Source organism: Peromyscus leucopus, chromosome 8b, assembly GCF_004664715.2.
Source record: "Peromyscus leucopus breed LL Stock chromosome 8b, UCI_PerLeu_2.1, whole genome shotgun sequence".
Lineage (NCBI taxonomy): Eukaryota > Metazoa > Chordata > Mammalia > Rodentia > Cricetidae > Peromyscus > Peromyscus leucopus.
Genome location: NC_051086.1, coordinates 66,406,265 through 66,432,244, shown reverse-complemented (window position 1 = coordinate 66,432,244; position 25,980 = coordinate 66,406,265). Strand labels below are relative to the sequence as shown.

Genomic DNA, 25,980 nt, shown 5'->3' with positions numbered 1-25,980 from the left:
AAAGACACGGGGACAGAGTCCTAAGAGCAATGGAGCACCCCTCCCTTGCTTCTCATACCCACCCGCTCCCCGGGGAAGGCGATGTCCGGATTGGAGACAGCAGCAATCTTGGCTAGCCCATGGGCTGCCTTCACCTTGCCAACATCTGTGCCCTCCAAAGCCAGAGGGATCAGGGCCTGCAAGAGAGAGCACAGTCACTAGCCAGCCATAGACATCCAGAGGCCTCCCTCTCCCTCCTCTAGCTCCAACTGCCCTCTGTCTGTCTGTCTGTCTCATCAGAGATTCATAGAATAATCAGCTCTGGAGCACTGTTCCTATCTGGACAAAGTCCCAGTGAGGCTTGGTCCTGGGCTGTGGTGTGATGGGAAAGTGACTGGACCCTGAGAGTTCTGATCTAATCCTCAGATTAACCCTTTGATCAGCTCACAGCTGAAGGGGCTATTCGGAGGAAAGCCCTGGTCAGAGGGAGTGTGACTTTAATGGGTGTTGTAGTGGTATTTGCTCCGCCCATGACCTTGGGCTATAGGGCCAGAAGGAGGCAGAAAGGGAGAAGGGTCACAGGCCCTTGCTCCCTGATGCCTGTGAGGTGGATTCCCTCCTGTCAAATCAGAGGACAACTTCAGTTGTCTGCTCCATTCTGTATTCCTGGGTGTATTTCCTCAATTTATATCTGAATAAATCCCTATTACCTATTAAATAGGCTCACGTGGATTGATCTTAATAGGATGTATCTTGTTTCCCTCCCTCCCCTTTCCCTCTCTTCCCTCCCACTCACTCCTGAGTCATAAATTGAGCAACTTTGCTTGGCTTCACACTCCGCCACCGTGAGGTTCTGCCCCATCATCACTGATCACAGTGAGCCCATCGTGGACCAGAACCTCTAAGAACATAAACCCAAAGCAATCTTTCTTCCTCTTCAGTTCTCATCTCAGACGTTTGTCACAGAGACAAAAGTCTAACACCATATAAATCTATTAATACCTGTCAAGGGTTCACCACCCTGGTTCCCAGGGACTATCAAGGTCCCTTACCTTCACTCCACCCTCCATTTTGGAAAAAAAACAATCAATAGATTTCTTACTAGGCACTGGCCTAAAATCTCAGCATGCAGGAAGATTACAACGGTTTCAAGTCCAGCCTGGATTATATATATAAGAACTTAGCTAGCCTGGGCTATATGGTAAGACTCTGTCTCAATCCATAATAATAATAACAATAATAATAATAATTAAAACTATGTTTTTTTTACATTTTGCCCAAGATAAATCTAACCCTAATAGCCAGTGTTTATTGAGCAGCTACTGGGAATTGAATGTATCTAACCTACTTCCCATGTCTATCTGAGAAGTGAGACTGTGACTCCTCTCCATTTTGCTGCAGAAAAAATTACAGTGCAGAGGGAGTAGAGTGCCTGGGTTTGCACAGCTAAAAAGCAGAAGAGCAAAGCTCCACTGCAAGGCTTGTGTGGGGAAGCCCATGATCTGCCTTCACACCAGCCAGAACGGCAGGGAGAGTGCCTGTGAATTAGACAGTGCAGATAACTAGGTGAGTATATTTCAGGAAGTTAAAAAGGTTTGAATCACATGATTTTGGGGTGAGACAAGGGAGATTCACGTATATACATGTGTATGTAGCATGTGCAAGCACACACACACACACACACACACACACACACACACACAGAGACAAACACTTTGTGTGTGTGCTCCTTCCCAGTAGATTGCCTTCTAGAACAGCAAGGACTTCATCTTGCCTCATTACCTTGCCACCACCTTGAGCTACAATGGTGCCCCGGTCCTTTGGGTTGTCACAGAGTGCCAGGAACACCCTGCAGAGCCAATGACAAGGGAGAATGAACATTCACTGTTCCTGTACAGCATTCCTAGGAATCACACACACAGCCAGTCAGAGCCAGGAACCCCCAACAAGGTAGACCGTGTGCCCTTGACTGGAGTGAGCCACCTTTAAAGACACTGTCATGCACATAAGTGGTGGGGGAGGAAATAAGACCAAGCAAGGCTTCAAAGAGCCACCCCATTCCTGTTTCTGGAGATAGCCAACAGCTCCCTGCTACCCCAGTCCTGAAACTCGCCCTGTCTCTCCCCATCGTCTGGCCCTGATCCCATGTAATACCACCACCACCGGTAACACCCAGACATACCACAGCAGAAACCAAACTCTACTCTTTTGGGGGAGGGAGGAGCATGGAAGGGAGAAGGGGTAAGAGGAGGTGGGAAGAGAACATGAGGGAACAGGATAGTCAAGTTGGGGGAGGGACAGAGAGGGAGAGCAAGGAAAGAGATATCTTGATAGAGGGAGTCATTATGGGGTTAGGGAGAAATCTGGTGCTAGGGAAACCCCCAGGAATCCACAAGGACAAACCCAGCTAAGACTCCAAGCCATAGTGGAGAGGGAGCCAGAACTGGCCTTCCCCTGTAATCAGATTGATGACTACCCTAATTGTCATCATAGAGCTTCATCCAGGGACTAATGGAAGCAGATGCAGAGATCCCCAACTAAGCACTAGCTTGTGGAGTCCAGTCAAAGAGACGGAGGAGGGATTGTATGAGCAAAGGGGTGAAGATCATGATGGGGAAACCCACAGAGACAGCTGACCTGAGCTAGTGGGAGCTCACAGACTCTGGACTGACAGGTAGGGAACCTGCATGAGACCGAACTAGGCCCTCTGAATGTGGGTGACAGTTGTATGGCTTGGGCAGTTTGTGGGGCCACTGGCAGCTGGACCAGAATTTACTCCTAGTCCATCAACTGGTTTTTGGAGCCCATTCCCTGTGGAGGGACACACCTTGTCAGCCTAGATACAAGGGGGAGGGGCTTGATCCTGCCTCAACTTGATGTGCCAGACTTTGTTGACTCCCATGAGAGGCCTTGCCCTCTGAGGAGTAGATGGGGGGGCAGTAGGAGGGGAGGGAGGGGGAACTGTGGTTGGTGTGTAAAATAAAAAAATAAAAAAATCAGCCAGGCAGTGGTAGCACACACCTTTAATCCCATTACCCGGGAGGCAGAGGCAGGCAAAGGGAACACTACTTCACTGTTGGTGGGAGTGCAGACTTGTAAAACCACTGTGGAAATAAGTATGGCGGTTTCTCAGAAAATTGGGAATCTGATCTACCTCAAGACCCAGCCATACCACTCTTGGGCATATACCCAAGGAATGCTCAATCATACCACAAAGATACACGCTCAACTATGTTCATAGCAGCACGATTTGTAATAGCCAGAACCTGGAAACAACCTAGATGCCCGTCAATGGAAGAATGGATAAAAAAAAATGTGGTACATATACACAATGGAGTACTACTCAGCAGAGAAAAACAATGACAGCATGAAATTTGCAGGCAGATGGATGGAACTAGAAAATATCATCCTGAGTGAGGTAACCCAAACCCAGAAGGACAAACATAGTATGTACTCACTCATGAGTGGATTCTAGATATAAAGCAAAGAACAATCAAACTACATCCCACAGAACCAGGGAGGCTACATAGCAGGGGGGACCCTAGGATGACTGTGGCTTATAATAAGTTTTGGTTTTACTCAATCATTGGACAAGCTTCAATGAAACATTTCACTATAAAGATAAGAATTTGTACTGTATCAAGCTGACAATAGAAATAAAATAAAATAATAATGAAAAAAATAAAAAAAAAAAGTTTCTCTACCATTAAAAAAAAAAATCAGCCAGGCAGTGGTAGCACACACCTTTAATCCCATTACTCGGGAGGCAGAGGCAGGCGGATCTCTGTGAGTTCAAGGCCAACCTGGTCTACACAGTGAGTTCCAGGACAGCTAAGGCTGCTACACAGAAACATCCTGTCTCAAAAACAGAAAGAAAAGAAAAAATCCCTCCTCCCTCTCTTTGACTGGATTCTGGGAGCTCTGCCCAGTGCTTAGCTGCGGATCTCTGTATCTGCTTCCATCAGTTACTGGATGAAGGTTCTATGATGATAATTAGGGTAGTCATCAATCTGATTACAGGGGAAGGCCACTTCAGGCATGAATGCTGCTAGGAAGGGGAGAAAGATAAGAGCTCCAAACTCTTTTCTTTATCCCTCCATTCTGGATGCCTTTGCACATGCTGTTCCCTCTTTCCTGGAGCCCTTCCCTTCCCTGAAGTTGGCTGACTCCCTTTCTTCCTTCAGGACTCTGTTGAATTATCACCTCTACCAGGAGGAGGCCTTCCTGGAGGTCCACCCACTTACCTTCTAGCTGGGTGCCTGGGACCTCTTGCCTGGACTCCAGCCAGTCCTCTGTGCTTCCCTGTCATGGCATGTACCACTGTGCTGTGACTGAGACCTGCCTGCCTCCTCTCTAGGCTACCCTTCATCTCTGAGGAAAAGGTAACTAAAAAGGACAGTGGTCACCTCCTTAATACAAATTTTCAACCTCGGTGGCCCACCTTATCATGTCTCTTCCCCGTGCTCTCCAAGCCCTCGCTTCGTCTCCACCGTTCTAATCCCTCCATCCAGCCCCTGCCTCCCAGTCTCCACAGCCCGCCCTGTTTGCACCTGGCCAGCAGCTCCTTGGTCTGGTCTGTGAGGATCGCACTGTCCGCCTTCACCATGCAGGCCAGGGCAGAGATGACACCTGCCTTCAGGAGCCGTTTCACCCGCATGTCTACAAAGTCCTTCTTGTCCTGGAGGGGACAAGAGGGTGGACGTGCGGAAGGGACCAGTGATCAGGCTGCCCCAGGTTGAGTCATTAGGACAGATCATCATCAGAGTGGGGAGTAGACTGGAGCGGGGCATGGTGCATAATCTATGGAAATGTGCTCAGAGCTCACACACAGCTGTGGGGCACGTATGTGTGCCACACCCCCGTCTGGAGGAAACACAACCCTGTGGTAAGAGCGGTGGAGGACTGGGGATGCAGCTCAGTGGTAGAGCACCTGCCTAGCAGGCAGGAGGCACTGAATCCAAAGCCTTGCATCACGAGAGAGTAAGATGGCGACATGAATATGCTCCCAATGTCTGGCACAAAGCAACACTCACATTCTGATTGTAACTACAGAGGAGAGAAAGAAAGAAAAACTTCCTGTGGGTAACACAAGAAACTGCCTGCAGTGGTCCTGTGGAAATGGTGTCTCCTTGTAGCTAAGTTCTCCTCTTTACTGTCCACCATTCCATTTTGTAACACGGGTATGACTTTTATCATTTTCTAAAATCCAAATGCTCTCACTAGCTGGTAGCGTTTTTTCCATAGTCATCCCTATACAAATGACATACAAGCATATCCTTGTGTAGAAGTAATCACCATACATACCCTTGTGTTAGGGGCTTTGACATTTGCGCTCTTAGAAACCTGTGTTCCTCCTCTGTTCCTACTCAGCACTCATATCCCTAAGTCCAGCTATCCCAGAAAATCACATTTTTATGATTTGGAAGCATGAAATGAAACACAAGTATCCATGAAATCAGCAACAAATGTTGCAAAATGTTCATCTGGCTCTGTTTAATCAGATTACAAAATTGTCATCCACCCATCCCCATCCCCCCCCCCCCCGCAGAAAATTAAAAGACAGGAATCATGAGCGCCACCTAGTGGGAAAATCTATTGTCATTGTCAAACCACACAACACATCCCACACCACATTTCTGGGGGTCTGACCACACAGCTCCTCCCCTGAGCTGCCCTGTACCCACCTTGGGGTGCTCCTCTGGTACGTGTTGCTTGGAGAATTTGGCCAGCTGCACCAGCTCAGGGACGACCTCCTTGACATCATAGCTGTTGGTACAGTTTACCAGGGTGTTGGCCACTGAGTACAGGATAGTCTTGTCACTAGTCTGGAGGCCCCCAGGTTAGGAAAAAACGGAAAACAGTCACTTTAGTATATATGAGTGGAAGCCTCTGGGCTGATCCCAGCGGATCCCCTCCCACACTTCCAGAAGAGCCCGGGGAACCGTCTGGGCTCCCTCGGGATCTCACTGCCAAAGGGTCACAGGCAGACATGTCCTGGCATCTGGACATCTGGACAGGACAGAGTCATGAGTCCACCTTCAATCAGGCAGATGAGGGCCATGCAATGAAAGAGCCAATCCAGCTTCACCAGGGAGGTTGGAGCCAGGGTGAGCCCACAGCCAGCCGAGCCCCGAGGGCCAGGGCCAGGCACCCGTTCCTGAGATTGGAGATCGGGACCACGCTTGCCTTGGCCAGCTCGAACATGGCCTGCAGAGCAGGGATGTCCTGGACAAAGTCGTCCTTCACATCAGCATCCAGCGTGAGGTAGGCCAGGCCTTCCACCGCCCAGCGCCGCGTCCGGGTGTCGATGGCCGTGTTGCACAGCCACCTAGAGGTGGAGAGGTGGGGAAACCGCTGGAGGAGCCCGGGCTCTGGCCAAGAGTGGCTGAGGCTCGGGACAGCAGGTGGCCAGTGAAGGGGTCTTTCTTCACCTGACGTCACTAAAGCCCACCCCAGAACCCGCCCCCCTAGAGGCCATGAGGAAGCAGAGGGTCCAGCCTCTTACTTTCGACACTGCTTGGCCAGCTTCTCCGTTGACCCTTCAGCAAACTGCCTGAGGCCGTAGTCTGAGCCCCCAGCTGAGCCAAGTTTACAAAGGCCCTGTGGAGACCGGATACAGAAGGATCAGCAACACTGAGGCCTGAGTCGGGCCCTGTAGCCCCGTGGTCAACATCGTCCCCTTTTCTCTACCCGGATACACCTCTGTGCCTTTCCACCTCTGCTGAGATGCCCCACCCAATGCCCCATGTTAGGGAGGATGCTCACTATTTTGATCTCAGAGATGTTTTGTAAAACTCTGCACACATACTAAATATCTGCAGCCGCTGTGAGAAACCTCGATGTGGCATGAGATGACAAAGAAGTTACATCACATGGACAACAAATTCACACATACAAAATCTAGCCCGGGGACGGGGGGGGGGGGGGGGGGGGGGAATGACCTTTGTCAGGGAAAAAAACAATGTCTTCCCTTCCGGAGCAGAAAAGCCATCATGCCCATGGCAAAAAAGTTTCTAAAAAATTGACATGAGAGCCAGGCATAGTGACATACACCTTTAATCCCAGCACACAGGAGTCAGAAGCAGGTGGACCTCTGTGAGTTAGGGGCCTGCCTGGTCTACATATTGAGTTCCAGGCCAGTCAAGGCTACACAGGGAGACCCTGTCCCAAAAACTAGCAAACGAAATTGACTGACAATGAGGGGCTAGGGAGATGCCCCATTGAGTGAAGAACTTCCTCTGCAAGCATGAGGACCCGGGTTCAGATCCCCAGAACACATGTGAAGCTGGACATAGCACAGGCCTATATGCTAAGTGCTCCTTCAGTGAGGTGGGAAGCAGGAATGGGAGAAGTGTATGGGCCAGTCACCCTGGTTATGCAATGGCAAGCAATTACAGACCCTGTCTCAAACAAGGTAAAAAAAAAAAAACAAGGATCAATACCCAGGGTGTCCATTAATGTCCACACGTGTGCCATGGCATGTATACACAGAGAGAGAGAGAGACAGAGACAGAGACAGAGAGACAGAGAGATATTTTTTAAAAATTACATGAGCCAGGCATAGTAGTAGTACAGACCTATAATCCTAGCCCATAGGGAGCAGGAGAATCATGAGTTGAAGGCCAGGCTGGTGTATATAGTATCTTTAAGACCAGCCTGCGATCCATAGAAAGACTAAATTTAAAAAAATAAATAAGTCTAAAAAGTCTGGAGCTATAGCCTGTAACTCCAGCACTCGAGAGGGTTAGGCAGGAGAACTGCAAGTTCAAGGTTGGCTTGGGGCACATTACCACAAAAAGCTAGAACCTATCTTAAAGGGAAAAAAAAAAAAAGAACAAAAAAAAAAATCAATGTGAATCAAGATCCAGGTGAATGAAATCAAATCTTCTCCGTAATTTTTTATGAGGCAAAGAAAGGAGAATGAAAATAATTCAGTAAGGTGAAAATAGTAGAAATTAAAAACCTAATTCTGGGGGCTGGAGAGATGGCTCAGAGGTTAAGAGCACTGACTGCTCTTCTAAAGGTCCTGAGTTCAATTCCCAGCAACCACATACATGGTGGCTCACAATCATCTGTAATGAGATCTGGTGCCCTCTTCTGGCCTGCAGGGATACATGCAGGAGGAACACTGTATACATAATAAATAAATAAATCTTAAAAAATAAAAAAAGGATAAACTATATCTTTTAAAAAAAAACTAATTCTGCTGCATGCCGCTGCATAAGGAAATGAATTTGTTGGTGTCTGCTCTGAAAGTACTTCCTGGAGGGTATCTGTGTTTGGCTCTTCACAGTACGGAGGGTAATTTCCTAGTGCTAAATGCCGGGCCATCCTCCTCACTCTCTCTTCTCACAACCCTGCACAACCCTACCTTTCACTCTGTCTGCGGGGGCGCATAGATGGGCCTGCCTGAGGGGTCCCTAGTACGTAAGCCCTTGTTTTGGCTGGCTTTACATCAACTTCACATAAGCTAGAATCATCAAAAAGGAAGGAACCTCAATTGAGAAAATTCCTCCACAAAATCCAGTTGTAAGGTATTTTCTTAATCAGTGATCAATGGGAGTGGGCCCAGCCCATTGTGGGTGGTGCCATCCCTGGGCTGATGGTCCTGGATTCTATAAGAAAGCAAGCTGAGAAAGCCATGAGGATCAAGCCAGTAAGCAGCACCCCTCCATGGCCTCTGCATCAGCTCCTGCCTTGCCCTGTTTGAATTCCTGTCCGGACTTCCTTCAATGATGAACAGTGACCTGGAAGTGTAAGCTGAATAAACCCTTTCCTCCCCAACTTGCTTTTCAGTCATGGTGTTTCACCACAGCAACAGTCACCCTAACTAAGACACCCTCCCCCCACCTCAAGGATGGGGGCCATGTCTCATTCATCCTGGTGACCCTGACACTCAGGACCCAGGCCGCTCACCACCAGCGTGCGGATCTTGATCTTCTCGTTCTTCGTGGTCTTGTAGATCTGCTTGAGAAGCGACACACCATTGGTGATGATGAAGGTGGCCCGGCTGAGCTTAGTGGAGGCGTGAATGAGAGCCTCCACGGCCACCAGCTGGTCTGCCTCGCGCTCCGAGCCACACAGAGCCACCATCATCTCCATCACACCCTTCATGCCCAGCAGCTGATTGCCCAGGTCAAAGGGCCCCTGCAAGATCCCTGACACTGTCTGGATGGCATTCACATTCTTGTCCATGTCCTGGGGATCAAACTTGCTCCTGAAACAGAGGACAAAGGTGGTCAAGAGAATCAGCCCAAAGGGGTGCAAAGAGTAGGACATCCGGGGTGGGGGGATTTGAATTTGCCTCCGCCCCTGAGCTGTGCAATTCACTGGGCAATTGGGCAATTCACTGAACCTTTCTGAGTCTCAGCCTTTTGGTCTACAAATAGAGAGTGTAGCACTGTTATTTCTTAAGGACAGATGGCATCACAGCTGGTCACAGGGTATGTCCCCCTGGCAGCACACTCTGACCTTGGAGATTGACCTGCAAGAAGTTGAATTATTGGGCAGAGAAGGAAGCAGCATTGAGGGAGGCACTGGCCTGCAATGCAGTCACCCCAAAGTTTCTCCCTTGAAGAGTTTTGAGCTGGAGCACCCGAAAAACAGTCAATTTCAAATTGAGGTGAATGACAAGTCATTAGTTTCTGGGAAAAATGAGATAGCCCCGCCGCTGAGGCAAGGACCAATGAGAAAGCACAGCTCATTGCTATCAGCCAACAGCTCCAGCCTTCTCAACCTAGAAGGACAGAACACAGCCGTAGCCACAGACCAGCCCAGTGCAGCGCCTGACAAGCCGCCCCTGTCAAGTGAGGGTGCAGAATGCAATTTGGGATCTCATGAGATTGAAACAGGGTGGGGAGCACCCAAAAAGCAGGAGTGGAATCACCAGATACTGGGAAGGAGTCTGGCAAAGAGCAGACTCATTTCGTGTTTTCACAGCAAAGGCAAACAAGGACATAAATGGGGGCCAGGATGCACACAGAGCCCCAGAATTAAAAATGCAGCATCAGCCAATGCGTCCTACAGACACAGGTGTGAGCAGAGTGGCCTCCTGACACCGGCCTTACGCCAATCAACAAGCTGCCTTTCACTGAGCTCAGGGATATGGACCAATCAGGACCGAACACTCTACCAGCATGAATTCCTCATGTACAGGGGGGACCTACATGGGAACTTTGGAGCACAATTTGTTCTGTATCTGCCAGCCCTTTCCTTTGTTTAGGGAGCCACCTCCTGACCAAGGCTCAGTCAGAGCTTCATCTCCCATTTAGCTGGACCTTGCATCATAATAAAAAAGTTTTGCCTGTAGCCCTCTAAGTCCAAATTTCTTGTGTTTTTTGTTTGTTTGTTTGTTTGTTTTTGTTTTTTTTTAGAGGGGGCTGTTGAAACAGGGTTTCTTTGTGTAGCTTTGGAGACTATCCTGGACCTCGTTCTGTAGACCAGGCTGGTCTCGAACTCACAGAGATCTTCCTACCTCTGCTTCCCAAGTGCTGGGATTAAAGGCTTGCACCACCACCACCCAGCTCCAGACTTCTTTCTAGGGATTATGGAACCAAGACTCAAGCTCCAAGGACAGGGGGACTCTCGGGGTGAGCAGGACCGGCTGAAGCTCAGGCAGATAAGCAAGAACCACAAGGAGCTTTAAGAGCCAGGGTCAGGGTTAGTAGGAACACAGGACTGAGAGGAAGCTGGCATGCCTAAGAGTTCAGGATAGCTCTTCATTTGGCAGTTGAAAAAATAAATACACAGGTGAGAGCAATGTATGAATTTGCCAGGGATAGCGGCTCACACCTTTTATCCCAACACTCAGGAGACAGAGACACTTGAGCTCTGTGAGTTATAAGAGGCCAGCCTGATCTACATAGAGAGTTCTAGGCCAGTAGGAGCTACATAGTAAGACCTTTTCTGGAAAAAAAAAAAAAAAAACACAGATGTATGAGTTTGTCCTACAAAATCTGAACTATCTCTTCCCTGGCCCCTTACAAAAATAGTATGCCATCCTAGAAAGAGAGAAAGAACACAGAATAAAGGTGTTGTCTTTGCCCACCTAGGACCCATCCAGGGTGAACCTTCCTAAGCCACACCCCAGGCTTTGAAGCCTGGGTAGTGTCCCAGAAATCTGGACCATGTACAGATTGGAAAATCCTTGGAATTAATTGTCAAACAGCTGCATCACAGCAGTAGGGGAGGGGGTTGGGGATGGACGGACATGTAAGGAGAGAGACTCTTCAGCAGACGATGGGGCGGTCCACATGGGGGCAACTGCAGTTCTCCACCAGCAGCCAGGACCGGTGCACCGCCATGTTAGTGCAGCCTCCCAGAGATATCTCCTAACCCCAGTCAAGCCATCGGATGGCTGCGGCCCAAGCCAACATGACTGTGACTTGATAGGAGACTCCAAGCCAGCTACACAGGTCCCCAGTACCCATCCTACTGAGGGGTAATAGAGTACTATTATTTCTGTAAGTTACTGAAGGTTGGGGTGAGTGGCGACACAGCCATAGATGGCTAACGCCTTCGGGGAACTCACGTGATGTACTCCTCGCAGATCTTGCGGAAGTGGTCGCGCTCTGGGTCACAGCGCAGGTCATCGTAGAGCTTGTTGATGAGGATGGAGGCCAGCATGCGGGTGTTGTCAGTCAGAGGCAGGCAGGAGGGCAGATCTGGAACCTGCCCCACCACCTTCAGGATCTTCCTCAAGCCTAAGGGGTGGTCGCAACAAGAGTAAGATTCCTGGGGGTCTCTGTCCCCCCTCAAAAATGTCTCATTGCTGGCTCCCAACCAGCTATGGCTTCAGACACAGTACATGGCCTCTCCAGAGTTCAGGAGGACACTGGAGAGGGGACAAGAAGTCCTAGACTTTCATCTGACTCTTCACCCATGGGACAATCCACCTGCTGCATGGCCATTATTTCCACCATACTTAAACTCAACACTAGTTCATCTCAGAGGTCTAGCCCAGCGCTGCCGTTTCTGGATTGTGTATGAACTTCCTTATATACAACTCATATCATATTATCTTTTCCTTGGACCTCAGTTTCTTCATTTACAAAGATAAAAAAGTAGAAACTATTTTTACAGACTTGAGGACTCTGTCAGCTAATGTACAGAAATGGCCTACCACCCATCCAGAGGCGGGATCACTCCACAAATGTCTATCAGCTCTTTGTTAGTTATTATCATTATCTCTTCCCACTTTCTTATTGAAGAACCTTCAGTGGCTTCCTCCACCAGATTCAAGATCCACACGTTTGTTGAATGAATAGATTAATAACCGAGCCCCCTATCTGTCCTACCTTCATCATAGTGTGGAAAATGAGTGTGTAAGCCTGGCAGGAAGGGTCTACCAGTACTGAATGCTAATGATGCAAATGAGGTAACTGGAGACAAGGACAGAGCTCAGTGACAGAGGGTGCTTCCCTAGCATAGGAAAGGCCCTGATTTGACTCCCATGTCCCCAAACGGTGAGGGGCAGACTGTTCCGAGCATTTCCTTAGTGGCAAGGGGCTTGTGCGTGTTCCCTGAGCTGAGCCTAACAACCACCCTGCTTCTTAGCAATCAGTTCCATCTTTCAGACTTGGAGAAGGCAAGGATGCCACTCGTGAGCTTGTAGGCAGCCAAGTGACACACAGAGAGGACACCTTCCCATGATGTCTGATGTCAAGCCCACCGTATTAACTGTCACGCCATGAAGCCTCTGGGACATCCAATGTCACAGGTAGCTTGGAGGTGGAGAGCTATATCAGTGACATCAGTCAGAGGAAGGAAGAAGCCTTGAGGCAAATGCAGGAGGTGGGAGGCTCTGGGTGCTGGGAGGGAACTGAAAGTGATTGACAGCAATGTTATACTGGGTATACTTTACCACTTTAAGGAAAACCTCCACTTCCTGCTACTCAGCTCTGACACTACCAGGGATTGGCACAGACCCCTCAGACTGAGTGCTGAGTCCCATGAGGTGGCCTCCACTGCAGGCCCAAGGGCTGGGTCCCAACCTTCCCTGATCCTCTGCCCAATATGCCTACAAACAGAGGACCTTGGGATCGCCTTGTCAGGTCAATAATGTGTGAGAATGGCCGGTGGAACTCAGGAGAAGAGTTTACCTACTAGGCCATCAGTTCTGACCCTTCTCAGTTAGGTAGGGGTAGGTTTGCATTTTGCTTTGCTGAAATGGAGGCCACGTGATGTAGACAGGATTAATCGTCACTGTCTGTTAGCGATTACCTCAGTCTCTGGCTCCCTCCCTTCCCCAGAGGTCAGAACTGGGGGTGGAAGATGCAGATGGGCAGAGGAGAAAGTCTCCAGTCTCTAACCACATGGCTTGCTTCCCTAAAACCCTTTGCTCCTTCCAGACTCCCCACAGGCACCCCAGCCGCTAGTCCCATCAGCATCTAAAAGATGCTCAGTGAAAATCATGATGGTTTTATGAATTACGCATGCCAGGAGGGTGCAGAGACCAGACACGTATTTCTTATTACATCACAAACTCATACACACACACACACACACACACACACACACACACACAGGGTTCGCGAAGGTAGGGCCTGGTGAGCCAACCCAGACACTGCAGCCTGGCTTGCAAAGACCTCCCCACAATGCACCTGCTCCACCCCCACCCCTCACCCCACCCCCCTCCCTAAATTCTCCTCTTACTTTTCCCTTCCATCCTGCCTATGGGCCCCTGTTGCTTCTCTTTTGTTAGATGACTCAGGGCCTCCCCCTGGTCAGTCTTTGCCTCTTCCCTAAGCCAGGAGCTTCCTTCAGGTTCGATCCCCTCACAGCACCCTCCTTGCCCTGTCTCAGGCTCCAGCTCTGCACTGGCCTATCAGGATTTCTAAATCCACTTGTTCTCCTCTGAGTGCTAGTCAGTTCAGTGCCTTCCAACCATGGAAGAGAATTTAAAAAAAAAAAATGTTTTTCCCCACCTACTCCATCCCATAAACCACGTACTTGATCCTAGTGCAGAGAAGGGATCACTGTTGCTGCTCAGCTTTCAGATATATGCAGAGACCAGCTGGGGTAGGGGATCACGACAACTGCCCTTAGACACTAGGGTCTAGTGTTAAAATCGAAGTAGTTGCATGTGCACTGTGTTGGGTGGGTACATGGGGAGCACAATATCTAATGGAATCTGACTTGAGCCTTTTAGAACAAGTTGCAGGCTATCTGTCATTAAAAAAAAAACCTGTGGGAGAATTAATCACAGCAGATTCTAAAGCCATGGGTGTCTTTCCTGAACAGACAGAGTTGATTCAGGATCCAAGTCACGCTTGCACTTAGCGACTATCTACTAGAGCATTTCCACTTTGCTTGCTATAAAATACATGTGACGTCATCTTCTCCCCTTTGGAAGGCCTGTTAAGGACTTTACTAATCATGAGACTTCAGGCATGTTACCTCATGGTTGGTAGAGTCCTGTTTGTTACAAGCACTTAACCCTGTTTTTCGGGTGGCTCTACCCAATGTTTTGGGGTGTTAACTCTTGCCCTTAATTCAGAGCCTTAACCACTTGAACAGCCCCTCGGGGATCCTAATACACCCATGCCTGCCGCCTCCTTTAGTTAGGACTGAATAAACTCTCCAGACAACAACCTCCCTCTTCTTCTCTCTACACAGAGACAAGTGTCCTGAGCCTACCCTAATGGTGTGACTGAACCTCAAGTCCCTCCATCCCCCACCTCACCGTTATCTACGACATAGATGGTGCGTGAGTTGTCATGAATGGACAGGTCCTTCCTGGGGACGTTCTTATTGAGCAGATTCAGTGCCTGGTCTCTGCCTTGCCCGGATACCTTCTTACTGACCAGCATGTCCAGAAGGTGGCTGGTGATCTGCTTCAGGTCCTTCTTGGTGTCTGAAGAACAAAGGGAAAGAGCAAGTAGAAACAATAGAAAATTTCACATAGAGAGGATCAAGAATGGCAGAAACTTCTAGAAGGATTCTGGAAGGACTGAACCTACTGTTTTCTGAGTGTTACAGTTTGAATATGAAACATCCTCCTGACAGGCTCCTATATGGAATGCCTGTCAGTTGATGGTTCTATTTGGAGGGGTTCTGGAAACTGGAGGAGGTGGGGTCCGATTGAAGGAAGGCAGTCACTTGGGGCAGATCCTTGAGAGCTGTTTCTTGACCCAGGTGGTGCCTCCTGTCTCTCTCCTTCCTTCTCTTCCTTCTCCTCCTCTTCTTCCTCTTCCCTCACCCCCCCTCTTCCTGTCCTCTCCCTTCCTCTTCCTGTAAACCATAAGGAGGCCTCCTCCTACGCCTATTCCCACAGCGTGATGCCTGGTGCTCTTCCAAGTGCGTGACGCCAAGCAACCATGCCATAAATCTTCTGAGCATGTGAGCAAAATAGATCCTTCTTTAAGCCATTGTCTGATGTTAGGGTCTTGGTCATGCAAAAGTAACTGGTACACTGAGCAGGGGAATTTCCCAAGACAGTGCTGCTCATCTCACACTCCTCCGCACAAAAGCAAAGAATTCCCTAAGTAACATCCTCAAGGGTCACTCTGGTCATAGAATATTGTCTCCTCCAACATCCCCTTTGTCTTCAAACAGTTCCTACTCTTGGAAAGCCCCTTACTGCCTGGCAATGACTGGCAGGGATCCAGGAACAGTTTGTATGGTTTTAATTAACATTTTTTTCTTTTTTCATTTTTATTTTTGTTGTTGTTGTTGTTGTTTTCAAGACAGAGTTTCTCTGAGTAGCCCTGGCTGTTCTGGAACTTTCCCTATAGATCAGTCTGGCCTGGAACTCAGAGATTCACCTGCCTCTACCTCCTGAGTGCTAGGATTAAAGGTGTGCACCACCACCCAGCTAATAAACTTTTTTTTTTAAAGATATCTTCCAGGGGGCTGGCATTAAGAGAACTGGATGCTCTTAAAGAGGAACCTGGAGTTCAATTCCTAGTAATCACATAATGGCTCACAACTATCTGTAACTCTAGTTCCAGGGGACCCAATGCCCTCTTCTGATTTCCACAGGCACCAGGCACACACATGGCACATATACACACATGTAGTCAAAGCATCCATACAATAACAAAACAAATAAGTCTAAAAAATGTTTTCCAGGAAGAACGAGTATACTTCATTCAGATGATTCACTTCATGCAGATTCAGACATGCTGGGAGACTGGGTCCCAGCCTCTGTCTATGATGCCAGGACTCCCCTGCCCAGGAGTAGATAATTGTTAATGAGCAATGCCTCTTCCTGACTCTGCTCTGACCGACTTCCTGAAACTTAGAGAGATGTTAGCGATTCCTGAACAGAGTACAAAGACAGACAAGAAGTGAAGGTCTCTACACTGTGTCAGATCAATGGCTGAGGAAGGGACCATGCCACATGGGGAAGGAGAGGCCAAGTTGACGTTGTAGTTTGTCTGCAGACAGACGGGTCCTGAAATAGCATGCTCATTCTTGTCTTAAGTGATCCTTCTCCCACACTAGCTCTGGGTTGGTCATGTGACTTGGTTCAACCAGAGATTTGCAAAGCACTTACTCCCTGAGGTGACCCATTTATAATCCAGCTATCCTATCATATAGAAATCCAAGATAGCCATGAGAGATGCCATGGGGGAAAATATCAAGGCTTCTGAGCAACCTCTCCAGCTAACCAGCAACTATCCAAGTGAAGCCATTTTAGACCTTCTAAAAAAGTCTGGCCCAGGTTGGGATTTAGCTCAGTGGTAGAGTGCTTGTCAGGCAAGCGCAAGGCCCTGGGTTCAGTCCTCAGCTTGGGGGGGGGGGGGAGTCTGCCCCAGAAAAGACAAGCAACTCTTTTGCCTTTAATCACAGCACTTGGGAGGCAGTGGCAGATGGATCTCTGTGAATTCGAGGCCAGCCTGGTGTATAGAGTAAGTACCAGGACAGGCTCCAAAGCTACACAAAGAAATCCTGTCTTGAAAAACCTAAATATATGTATATATGAAATACACCAGGGACTCTCAGCAAGGGCAAGGTACATGGTTCAGTAAGAGAGTTCCTGCTTAGTATACATGAGACCCTAGGTTCAATTCCCAGCACAAGAGAAGCAATAATGTCCCAACAGGAACGACAGCCCCAACTTCCTGGACTTTTCGTAGACTTCCCTGGTCAAAGCTAAGGACACCTCCCGGCTGCTGTGATGGGAAACACCAGACCATGAAAGAGTGAAGAGTCCACGCCACCTATTCTCAGGGGCATGAATATCGCTTCTCTCCATTGCTCTCTCTCTCTCTCTCTCCCTCACTGTTTTCACCTCATGCCTGGCCACCCTCAGCACCCTTGGCATGAAAAAGCAAATTTCTACTTTCTGGCCCCTGAAAAAAGCCTTCCTTTCTCCTCAGCACTGCAAGGAATGGAGCTTCAAGTTTCCAGACCTGAGTCTCATAACAAGAGCACGAACTGTTCCTCTCAGAAAGGAATCAGAAAGGTGTTGTGGCTCACACTTTTAATCCCAGCACTCAGGAGACAGAGGCAGGTAGATCTCTGAGTTCAAGGTCAGCCCGGTCTACATAGTGAGTTCTGGAACACCCAGGGCCATACAGAGAAACCTTGTTTAAAAAAAAATATTGAAATAAATTTTAAGAACATTAAATGGGGGTGGGGCTGGAGAGATGGCTCAGAGGTTAAGAACACTGGCTGTTCTTCCAGAGCTCCTGAGTTCAATTCCCAACTACCACACAGTGGCTCACATCCATCTATAATGAGATCTGGTGCCCTCTTCTGGCGTGCAGGCAGAACACTATATACATAATAAATAAATAAAAATCTTTTTTAAAAAATTAAGTGGGCTGGGCTTGGTGGTGCACACCTGCAATGCCAGTACTTGAGAGGCTGAGAATGGAGGATGGGGAGTTCAGGACCCTATCTAAAAAGAAAGAAAGAATAACATTAAACTATTTGTACGCCAATCACTTTTCTCATAACTGGGTCAGAACACCTGGCAAAGGAAGTTGGGGAAGAAAAGTTGTATTTTGGCTCATGGTGGGAAGAGCATTGTAAAAGTGGCCCACAGCCGCGGCAGAGGAAGCAGGGGTCCCACTGAGTGGACTGGAACACATAGACGAGAAAGACAGAGAAACAGCTAGACAACCTCAAGACCCACCCTCCATGACCCACTTCCTTCATTGAGGTCCCCTCTCCTAAAAGTTCCGTAACTTCCCAAAACAGCTCCACCGACCAGACAGCAAATGTGTAAACACACGAACCTGTGGGGAACATTTCACATCCCAACCACAATGCACGTAACATTGATCTTGCTCAGGAAGACAATTTAAAAAGATCTACAGCAGATTTCCAATGTTTAATTGATATTCATGTAAATATATTGACATGGTTAAGAAAGACAGGAGGGATCCCGTGGATTATCTGAACGAGTCAGGGTTTTGCGTGGGAGAATATTTTTCCTTCTTATAGATTTCTGTATCTTTCCAAGTCTCCCCATGAGCTTCTGTTACCCTACGATGAAGTGTGCATAGCATAAAATTTACCATTTTAACTCTTTTTAAGTGTAAAATTGAGTGGCATTGAACAGGGTCACAATGACATGAACCATTGCCACCACCCACCACAGCACCCTCCAGACTGATAAACCGACAACTCCATACTCAGTAACTTATGCCACTTTTACCCTTATGACCCAGAGACACATACTAAAATCAAACCAGGCCACCTCTGCACACAGGAGATGCCAACTTGAGGTGCCGACTGGCTCTGTCTTGGAGTCCACATGAACCAGAACAGAAGAATATCTCCTACCTAGAACCAAGGCCTCCTCTTTCCCTCGGTGTTCTCGCTTGTCCTCCCCAGACAGGGAGTCAATGATGGCCTGGAGCAGGTTGCAGACAGCCAGGGACATCTCTTCATTCTCCGTGGCCATGAGGCCGCAGATTCTGTCTATGCGGACTGTGTGCAGGATCGCTGTAGCCTGGACCCCAGAAGGAACAGAGTCAGCAGCAGCCCTGTTCCTCCCTCCTGCATGACACCCAGGTTAGGAGGTGGGTGGTGACTGTCCTATCCACTTCATGCTTTAGGGAAGCGGGGCTCACAGGCTGGGAAACCTCCTTCAGGGGACTCTGAGCTATGTCACCCCATCCTGGAGTCCTGGGAGCATTGAGTCTGTGTGCATGGTAAAACCTCACCAAGATATAAGTGTAGAAGACACACTGAACTCAGCGGCTGAGTGTGAAGAAACATGCATGACAATGTTTTTTGAATTCAGCTCTTCTGTAATCCACTTTCAACAACACCTTTGCTTAGTCAAGCCCACTTCCAAGCTCGCAGGGAAAGGGCCTGGAGCAATCTTGTGCCATGATTCATATGACCCAGGCTGGAAGGCAGGGGACCCTTTAGGCTCCATCTCAAGTTCTATTCATGCCAGCCACAGCCCGGCCTGTGTGCCCTCCCACCCTCTGCCTCCTTGGACCTGCGGCCATCCTCACCACCTGTCCAAATCCCCAGGCCCTCACCCTAGCTCGGTGCCCACTGCACATGCCAGACAAGGTCCGCACTGCAGCTAGCACCAGCTCAGGCCTCTTCGTGTCCATCAGCTGCAGCAGCAGGCCCACCCCATTGCTCTGGAAGATCCTCTCGGCCCCTGCTTCTTCACGGCCCAGGACAATGAGGTTGTTGGCAGCCTGAGGGAGAAGCAAGGAAAGTTGTCAGGAAGCTGGATAGAGAGGCCTTGACCATGAACCTAGGGCAGGGGTCAGAACACCAACTGCATCTTCAGGACATTGGTATACTCTGTCCCCTTACAGCCCTACTCCTAGAGACAGCCTAAGAACATCACCATCATCATCATCATCATCATCATCATCATCAACATAATATCATCATCATCAAAGCAACCTGCCTAAGGACCAACTTGATAAAATATGCCACAGTCAGCGAGGGAGGTCACAGATACATCAAAGCCACCTGAAACAATGCTGACAGGTGGAATTGGGGTCATAGATTCACATAGTGTGTGGTGGTGTTAAAATAAAACTGTGTGCCAGGCGGTGGTGGCGCATGCCTTTAATCCCAGCACTCGGGAGGCAGAGGCAGGCGGATCTCTGTGAGTTCGAGGCCAGCCTGGGCTACCAAGTGAGTCCCAGGAAAGGCACAAAGCTACACAGAGAAACCCTGTCTCGAAAAACCCAAATAAATAAATAAATAAATAAATAAATAAATAAATAAATAAATAAAACTGTGTGCTTGCTATGGATGGAGAAGGGCTAGAAAAAGATGGAAACGTGAACTTTTTTTGCACGTTGAAATCATTTTCTTTTAACACAGCTGTCACGGGTTTTGTTTTCCTGTTATCTGTTCTGGGGAATCTGAAGCTGGGGGGTTCTGGGAAGGTGGAAGATGGTGTGAACAGAGTGCACTGAACAGGACTCAAAAGTCCATGGCTGTGAGTTCAGGTTCTGCTACTGACCGGCTCCAGTCAGAACACCTCTCTGAGCCCCCAGGTACCTCATCTGAAAAATGAGGCGGTTGAGCTAAAGGACTAGGAGGCCACCAAGTCTCTTCTCACTCCGCTATCTATCCACTTGAGATACATGAACCTTCAAAGGCCCCCCGGAATGCAAGGAAAGAGGACAGCCAGAGAATCCACAGCTGAGAAAGAAGCAGGAGAGGTAGGCGGCCCAAATGTCAAGTAAGCGTGATCTGAACACTGCTATCAGCCTAGGGCTTTGGCTTCTCCAGACAGAGCTGCTTTACCCATGACGACTCATTAGGTCCTCAGAGAAGTTGTAAAGTACATTTTTTGTATCATGTGAATTCACTGACCACAGAACTAATACACCACCCTTCCTCACAGGTGTCACCAGCCAAGTTCTTATAGAAATACGGGCAAAACATTCAAATGTTCACTCAAGGACCAGAAAGGAACATGAGAAAGAGCAAAAGGTTTGGTTAAGATGACTGTTGCCAGTGGAGCGTGATGGCACATGCCTTTAATCCCAGCACTCTGGACAAAGAGGCACTGAGGTAGAGGCAGGAGGATCTCTGTGAGTTCAAGGCCAGCCTGGTCTACAAAGTGAGTTCCAGGACAGCCAGAGATGCTACACAGAGAGACAGAGTTTCTCTCTGTAGTTTTGGTGTCTGTCCTGGTTCTTGCTCTGTAGACCAGGCTGGCCTTGAACTCACATAGATCCGTCTGGCTTGACCTCCCGAGTGCTGGGATTAAAGGCATGAGCCACCACCGCCCGACTGTCTTAAAATAATTAATTAATTAATTAAAAAATTAATTAATTAATTAATTAAAAGAAATGACTGTTACCAGTAACTACTTTAATATTTTCTTAATATGTCATCATGATCTCTTTGCAGTGTTTCTAAATGAGACAAGGCATTATTTGAATGTGTCGGTGTCTCTTGGGACCAAAATTATAGTGAGGCAAGTTAGATATTTCCTGTAGGTGCAAAATTTTAGGAGGCAACAAAAAGCCGCATATCCAGATAAGTAATGTTTAATGAAATACTTTTTAATCAAAACCAAAGGCCAAAAATTCCACATTGAACAAAATATCTGATAAACAAAGATGCCATCCGATCCTGCAGTTCCACTCGCCTCAGTGACTTCACCCCAACCTTGGCCCTTCTTAAGGTTAGTGCTGTTTTCTAATGGGATTAACTCAGAGCCGATTTTTCTCCATAGGCTCAGGAAGCGCTTGTTGGGAGCCACGGGTCGAGAGCGCCCTCTGCTGACAAGAATGGGGCATCACTCACCTTCTCCCGCTTATCAGCCTCGCTGTTTTCGTTCAGGAGGATTTCAAACATTGTCTGCACCCTGGAGTCTGTGGAAAACTGAACACGGAGCTGAGGAGAAAGAAAGGAGCCCTGAGAGAGGCAGGCAGCTGGTCCACATCATTTCTGTCTACTCTTCACATATGCAACTCAGAAAATATTAGATCTACTCTGGACCCCAGCCCATCAATTCATTTATTCACTGAACAAATGGTAACCAGGACTAGTGAAACGTCTCAGCTGGGAAAGGCGTTTGCAGAGCAAGCCGGGAGACCTGAGGCAATCTGCAAAACCCTCATAAAGGTCGGGGGAGAGAGCCAACCTCTACCTCCTCTAACCTCCACACCCCCCTTGTAACAATAACAATTAATAATAATGAAGATGTTAATAATAATTTTAATGTTAACTGAATAACCACTTTCTGCCAGGCACTGTTCTAGATGTCAGGGACAGAAAGGTGAACAAGGGGCTGGGATGGTGGCACACTCCTTTAATCCCAGCACTTGGGAAGCAGAGACGGGTGGATCTCTGTGAATTCAAGGCCAGCCTGGTCTACATAGTGAGTTCCAGACAGCCAGAGATATATAGATAAACCTGGTCTCAAAAAAACAAAAATAGAAAGTGAAAGGAAAGAAAGGTGAACAAAATCAATTCTTTGACCCACAAAGCTCTCAGTCCAGTTAGTTCCAGTCATTCTTGCATATAACTGTCACAACATCCTTGGAAGACATCAACACAGACAATCAACTACCAGATGTTTAAGTGGAACCTAAAGTAGAAATTTATGTCCAAGCTCATAAAACAGGAGTGGCTTTCAAGCATCCCACCAAGCAAGTGGAAACCACTCTGGGGGTCTAGACCCTCACACGTCCCACCCTATGCCTCTCTGGATCTTTCACAATGTGGCCTAAATGATCATCTGGCCAGCTCCTTCTGTGCCTCCAATAGCTGAGAGCTGCTGCTCCTCACCCCGGCCTGCCTGGGCAGGCTCCTCCTTTACCCACCCCTTTTCTTGTCTCCTCCTCTTTTCCATTTCCCCAGCACTGAGTCTGCACTCTGGACAGTGTGCCCTGGTCCAGCCACAGGCTGCTCCAGACACACAGGAGTTACTGAGTCTTGGAGCAGATGGCTGAATGAGCTATTATTGCCCTCCTGCTCTTAAAGAAGGAAGCCGAGCCGGGCAGTGGTGGCACACACCTTTAATCCCAGCGCTCAGGAGGCAGAGCCAGTCGGATCTCCATGAGTTCAAGGCCAGCCTGGGCTACAGAGTGAGTTCCAGGAAAGGCACAAAGCTACACAGAGAAACCCTGTCTCGAAAGAAAAAAAAAAAAAAAAAAAAACAGGAGGAAGCCGGGACATCTTAAGGGGACAATCAGAAAGAAGTCAGTAGCTGAGCCAGTGAGGAGGATGCAGGGCTCCTCTTCTCTAGCTCAGGCTTTCCATGCCTTGTCCATATTCCTAGCAAAGACCTCATGTTCCCATAGACTCTGACCCTCTGTCCCTCATTAGTCTCCCTGATTCCCAAGGATTCCAGTCTATCTTTGTCCCCCTAGAGTCACAAGGCAGACTCACTAGGTAATCATGATCATGGTTCCCTTTTAAAGCTTCCATCTGAAATTTAAAAGAACTGTGGCCGTGAGTAGATTGTGCCCTCACCCAGCACCACAGTTCTCTCCATCTCTCACAGGTAGGTGTGCTTGCCCGGCTGTTCGATGGACACTACCTATGTTTCATGTTGTCTCCGGCTCACAGTTGAAGAGGCAGGGCTGACTCTGTCATCCCATCTCAACCTCCCTAGTCCATCTTCCCCTATGGATGGGATGGAAGCAGCCAAGGCTCCCTGGCAGGGCCCGGTTTACCTGCTCCTGGATGCTGGTGTTGAGCCTCCGCAGTGTCTCCTGGAAGTTCTGGTTCCTCGGCTCTAGGGTAGCACAGCGCTGCACATCCTTGAACGCCTGATCCAATTTGCCCAGATGCTCTAGTGCCTGGCATCGCCGATACAAGGCCTTGATGTCGGCAGAGTTGATGTCAAGGGCTACAGACGGGAGACAGGCAGATAGAGCCTCAGGGGACTGGGCTACAGACTGCTCTCCCTATTCCACTGCTCAGGAAGGATGTCTTCCTTAGAGATGCCCATTTGAACTCTCTGGCTCATACCATCATTTTGATAGGGAGAAAGATCCATAGAGTCTCAAGGTGGGCAGAAAGCGTCAAAGTCCTCTCCCCCTGCACCCAGCCCACCCCCACCCCCACCAGCACACACACTCCAACTTCTATCTGATTCCCCAGGCTTCCTCTACCACAGGATTCCATCTGACTGGTGCTTGTATATCTCCAGAAGTAGGGTGTTTCCCCTCTTTTCCGAGGCAGCCAGGAAACTCTATCAAAAAAAACTTTTCCCTGTTCCTATCCAAACTCCTCCCTGTCCTTATGTCCTTTGATCCTAAGTCTGGCCCTGGAGCCCCCGAGGTGGAACTAATCCCTCTCTATCCCACCTGGTAGTTGCCTTCCCCGGGCTAAATATTGCCAGATGTTTCCTTCCCTTCTCCAGCTGGCCCTTGGCCTTCAGAACCCACAGACTGTCATAGCACCCCCAAACAATGGCAGCCAGGTCCACACTCCTGTGCAGCCATGCTGGGCGAGGGGAAAGTGTGGAGCTCACCTCTGGAAGCATCTGAAGCTGCCTGGGCATAGCTCTCCTGAGAAACAAGAACAAGAGACTCCATTAGTAGGGGCCCAGTGCGGAGACAACCAGTGTCCTCTAAGTGAAGGGAGAAGTTAGCCAGAGAACTACAGGTTATCAGAGGCCCAGGACACACTCCATGCCTGGTACAGAAGAGTACGGGCCTTGGCATCAGGCAACCCTTAGGTTTAAATGTCGGCTCTTCTGCCACCTGGGAGAGTTTGGCCAAGCTATTCATGCTCTCTGAGCCTTGGGTTTCTTGACTACAATATGGGAATGATAAGAAGGACTGTGGCAGGGCTGTTCTTAGACGGAATGGCCCAACATTTGAAAAACACCCATACCAACTGTGACTGGTGGATTTCTGCTTCTCCAGAGCACTGGCCTGGGCAGTCAGAACACAGTTTCCAACTCAGGGGGGTCAAGATGGCATAGTGAGAGGATGACGGCTCACTTCTATCAGACCATCACGACCTCGTCTCCAGCCTTAACCGCCCTCAGACCACCCAAGCTGTCCTGTTCCCAGACCATTTTCAAGCCGCAGGCTGCCCGGTTCCGGTAGAGTGTGGCCATCAGGGCCTTGTCCTTGGTCAGCTTCAGGGCCTGGCTGTAGCTCTTGGTGGCCGCCTTGTAGTCCTGACGTTGAAAATGCTGGTTTCCGTCCTCCTTCAGTTGTGCGGCTTCTGCCTCTGCCATCTGTGGGAATACCGGAAGCCCTGTGTGGTCAGCCTCTTGCTGGATACCCAGGGCACGGCTCTTAGCCTGATAGCCAGAGCCCCACGGTTCCCTCTCCACCATGTAGGGTGGGGATTCTGCCTGGAAGGGATCCACTCCAGCACCCCCAAATCCACTGCCCCCCCCAACAAAGGACATTGGTATTTGCTTGGAACTTGACCCCTCACTGAGAGGACTGTCAGAGTCCCTGTGCTTCCCTCTCTGTCTCTTTCAACCAGGCGTCCCCCACCTTCCCAAAGGCCCAGGCTTCCCTGCAGGCCTAAAAGTTCTCGGGGCCTTCTCCTTGCCCAGTCTCCCAGCCAACTCACAGTCTCCTAGGGATGCCTCCTCCTAGGTACTGCTCCTGAGTTCTGTGGTCCACCTCAGCCAGCTTCCGTCTGCAGCTCCCAGCCCCCACCCTGCAGACTTTATCACCCCAGCCAGTGACTCCAGACTATATTTGGCCACAGGGGCAGGTGCTCCTGGAAGCTGTCATTGATACAGGGCCCTCCCCCTGCCTGGACTGGATATCCATGACCACATGGAAGAGATGACTACTACCCTCTGGCCCTTGAGCACCCACCCCACCTAGGGGCAGTCCTGCAAGACTTTGGACTCACACCTCCAAGAGAAAGATCCAGAAGAGACGGGAATTGAGAGACCTGCCCTGCCTAGGCAAACTTAGAACACCCCTTCCCCACCTCCATTCCAGATAAACAACCCTCCCCCCACGACTGCTATTTTGGGAGCAGAGTGACAGCTGAGGGGCTGATAGACTTGGACACACAGCAGCTGCCCAGGTCCCTCTGGAGACTTCCAGAAATGCCTCTGTGGAGGGAGGAGGAGAGCAGAGTGGAGGACGATCCCTTCTTCTCTTCTCTTCATAC

At 49.1% G+C, this 25,980-nt stretch overlaps 1 protein-coding gene across 1 annotated transcript in view; it reads right to left on the bottom strand.

Moving 5' to 3' along the window:
• Unc45b (unc-45 myosin chaperone B) overlaps window positions 1-25,533 on the bottom strand; it is a 32,914-nt gene extending 7,381 nt beyond the window's left edge. The window contains exons 1-16 of the mRNA XM_028866998.2: window positions 25,423-25,533; window positions 24,908-25,075; window positions 24,359-24,395; window positions 23,556-23,731; window positions 21,679-21,768; window positions 19,428-19,595; window positions 18,718-18,886; window positions 14,663-14,833; window positions 11,510-11,681; window positions 8,896-9,196; window positions 6,485-6,579; window positions 6,166-6,307; window positions 5,664-5,804; window positions 4,530-4,657; window positions 1,762-1,828; window positions 63-176 (exon numbers count right to left, since the gene is read on the bottom strand). Coding sequence (XP_028722831.1) covers window positions 63-176; window positions 1,762-1,828; window positions 4,530-4,657; window positions 5,664-5,804; window positions 6,166-6,307; window positions 6,485-6,579; window positions 8,896-9,196; window positions 11,510-11,681; window positions 14,663-14,833; window positions 18,718-18,886; window positions 19,428-19,595; window positions 21,679-21,768; window positions 23,556-23,731; window positions 24,359-24,395; window positions 24,908-25,075 — 2,139 coding nt within the window. The 5' untranslated portion in view covers window positions 25,423-25,533. The remainder of the gene's footprint in view (window positions 1-62; window positions 177-1,761; window positions 1,829-4,529; window positions 4,658-5,663; window positions 5,805-6,165; window positions 6,308-6,484; window positions 6,580-8,895; window positions 9,197-11,509; window positions 11,682-14,662; window positions 14,834-18,717; window positions 18,887-19,427; window positions 19,596-21,678; window positions 21,769-23,555; window positions 23,732-24,358; window positions 24,396-24,907; window positions 25,076-25,422) is intronic.
• Window positions 25,534-25,980: the final 447 nt, after the last annotated feature.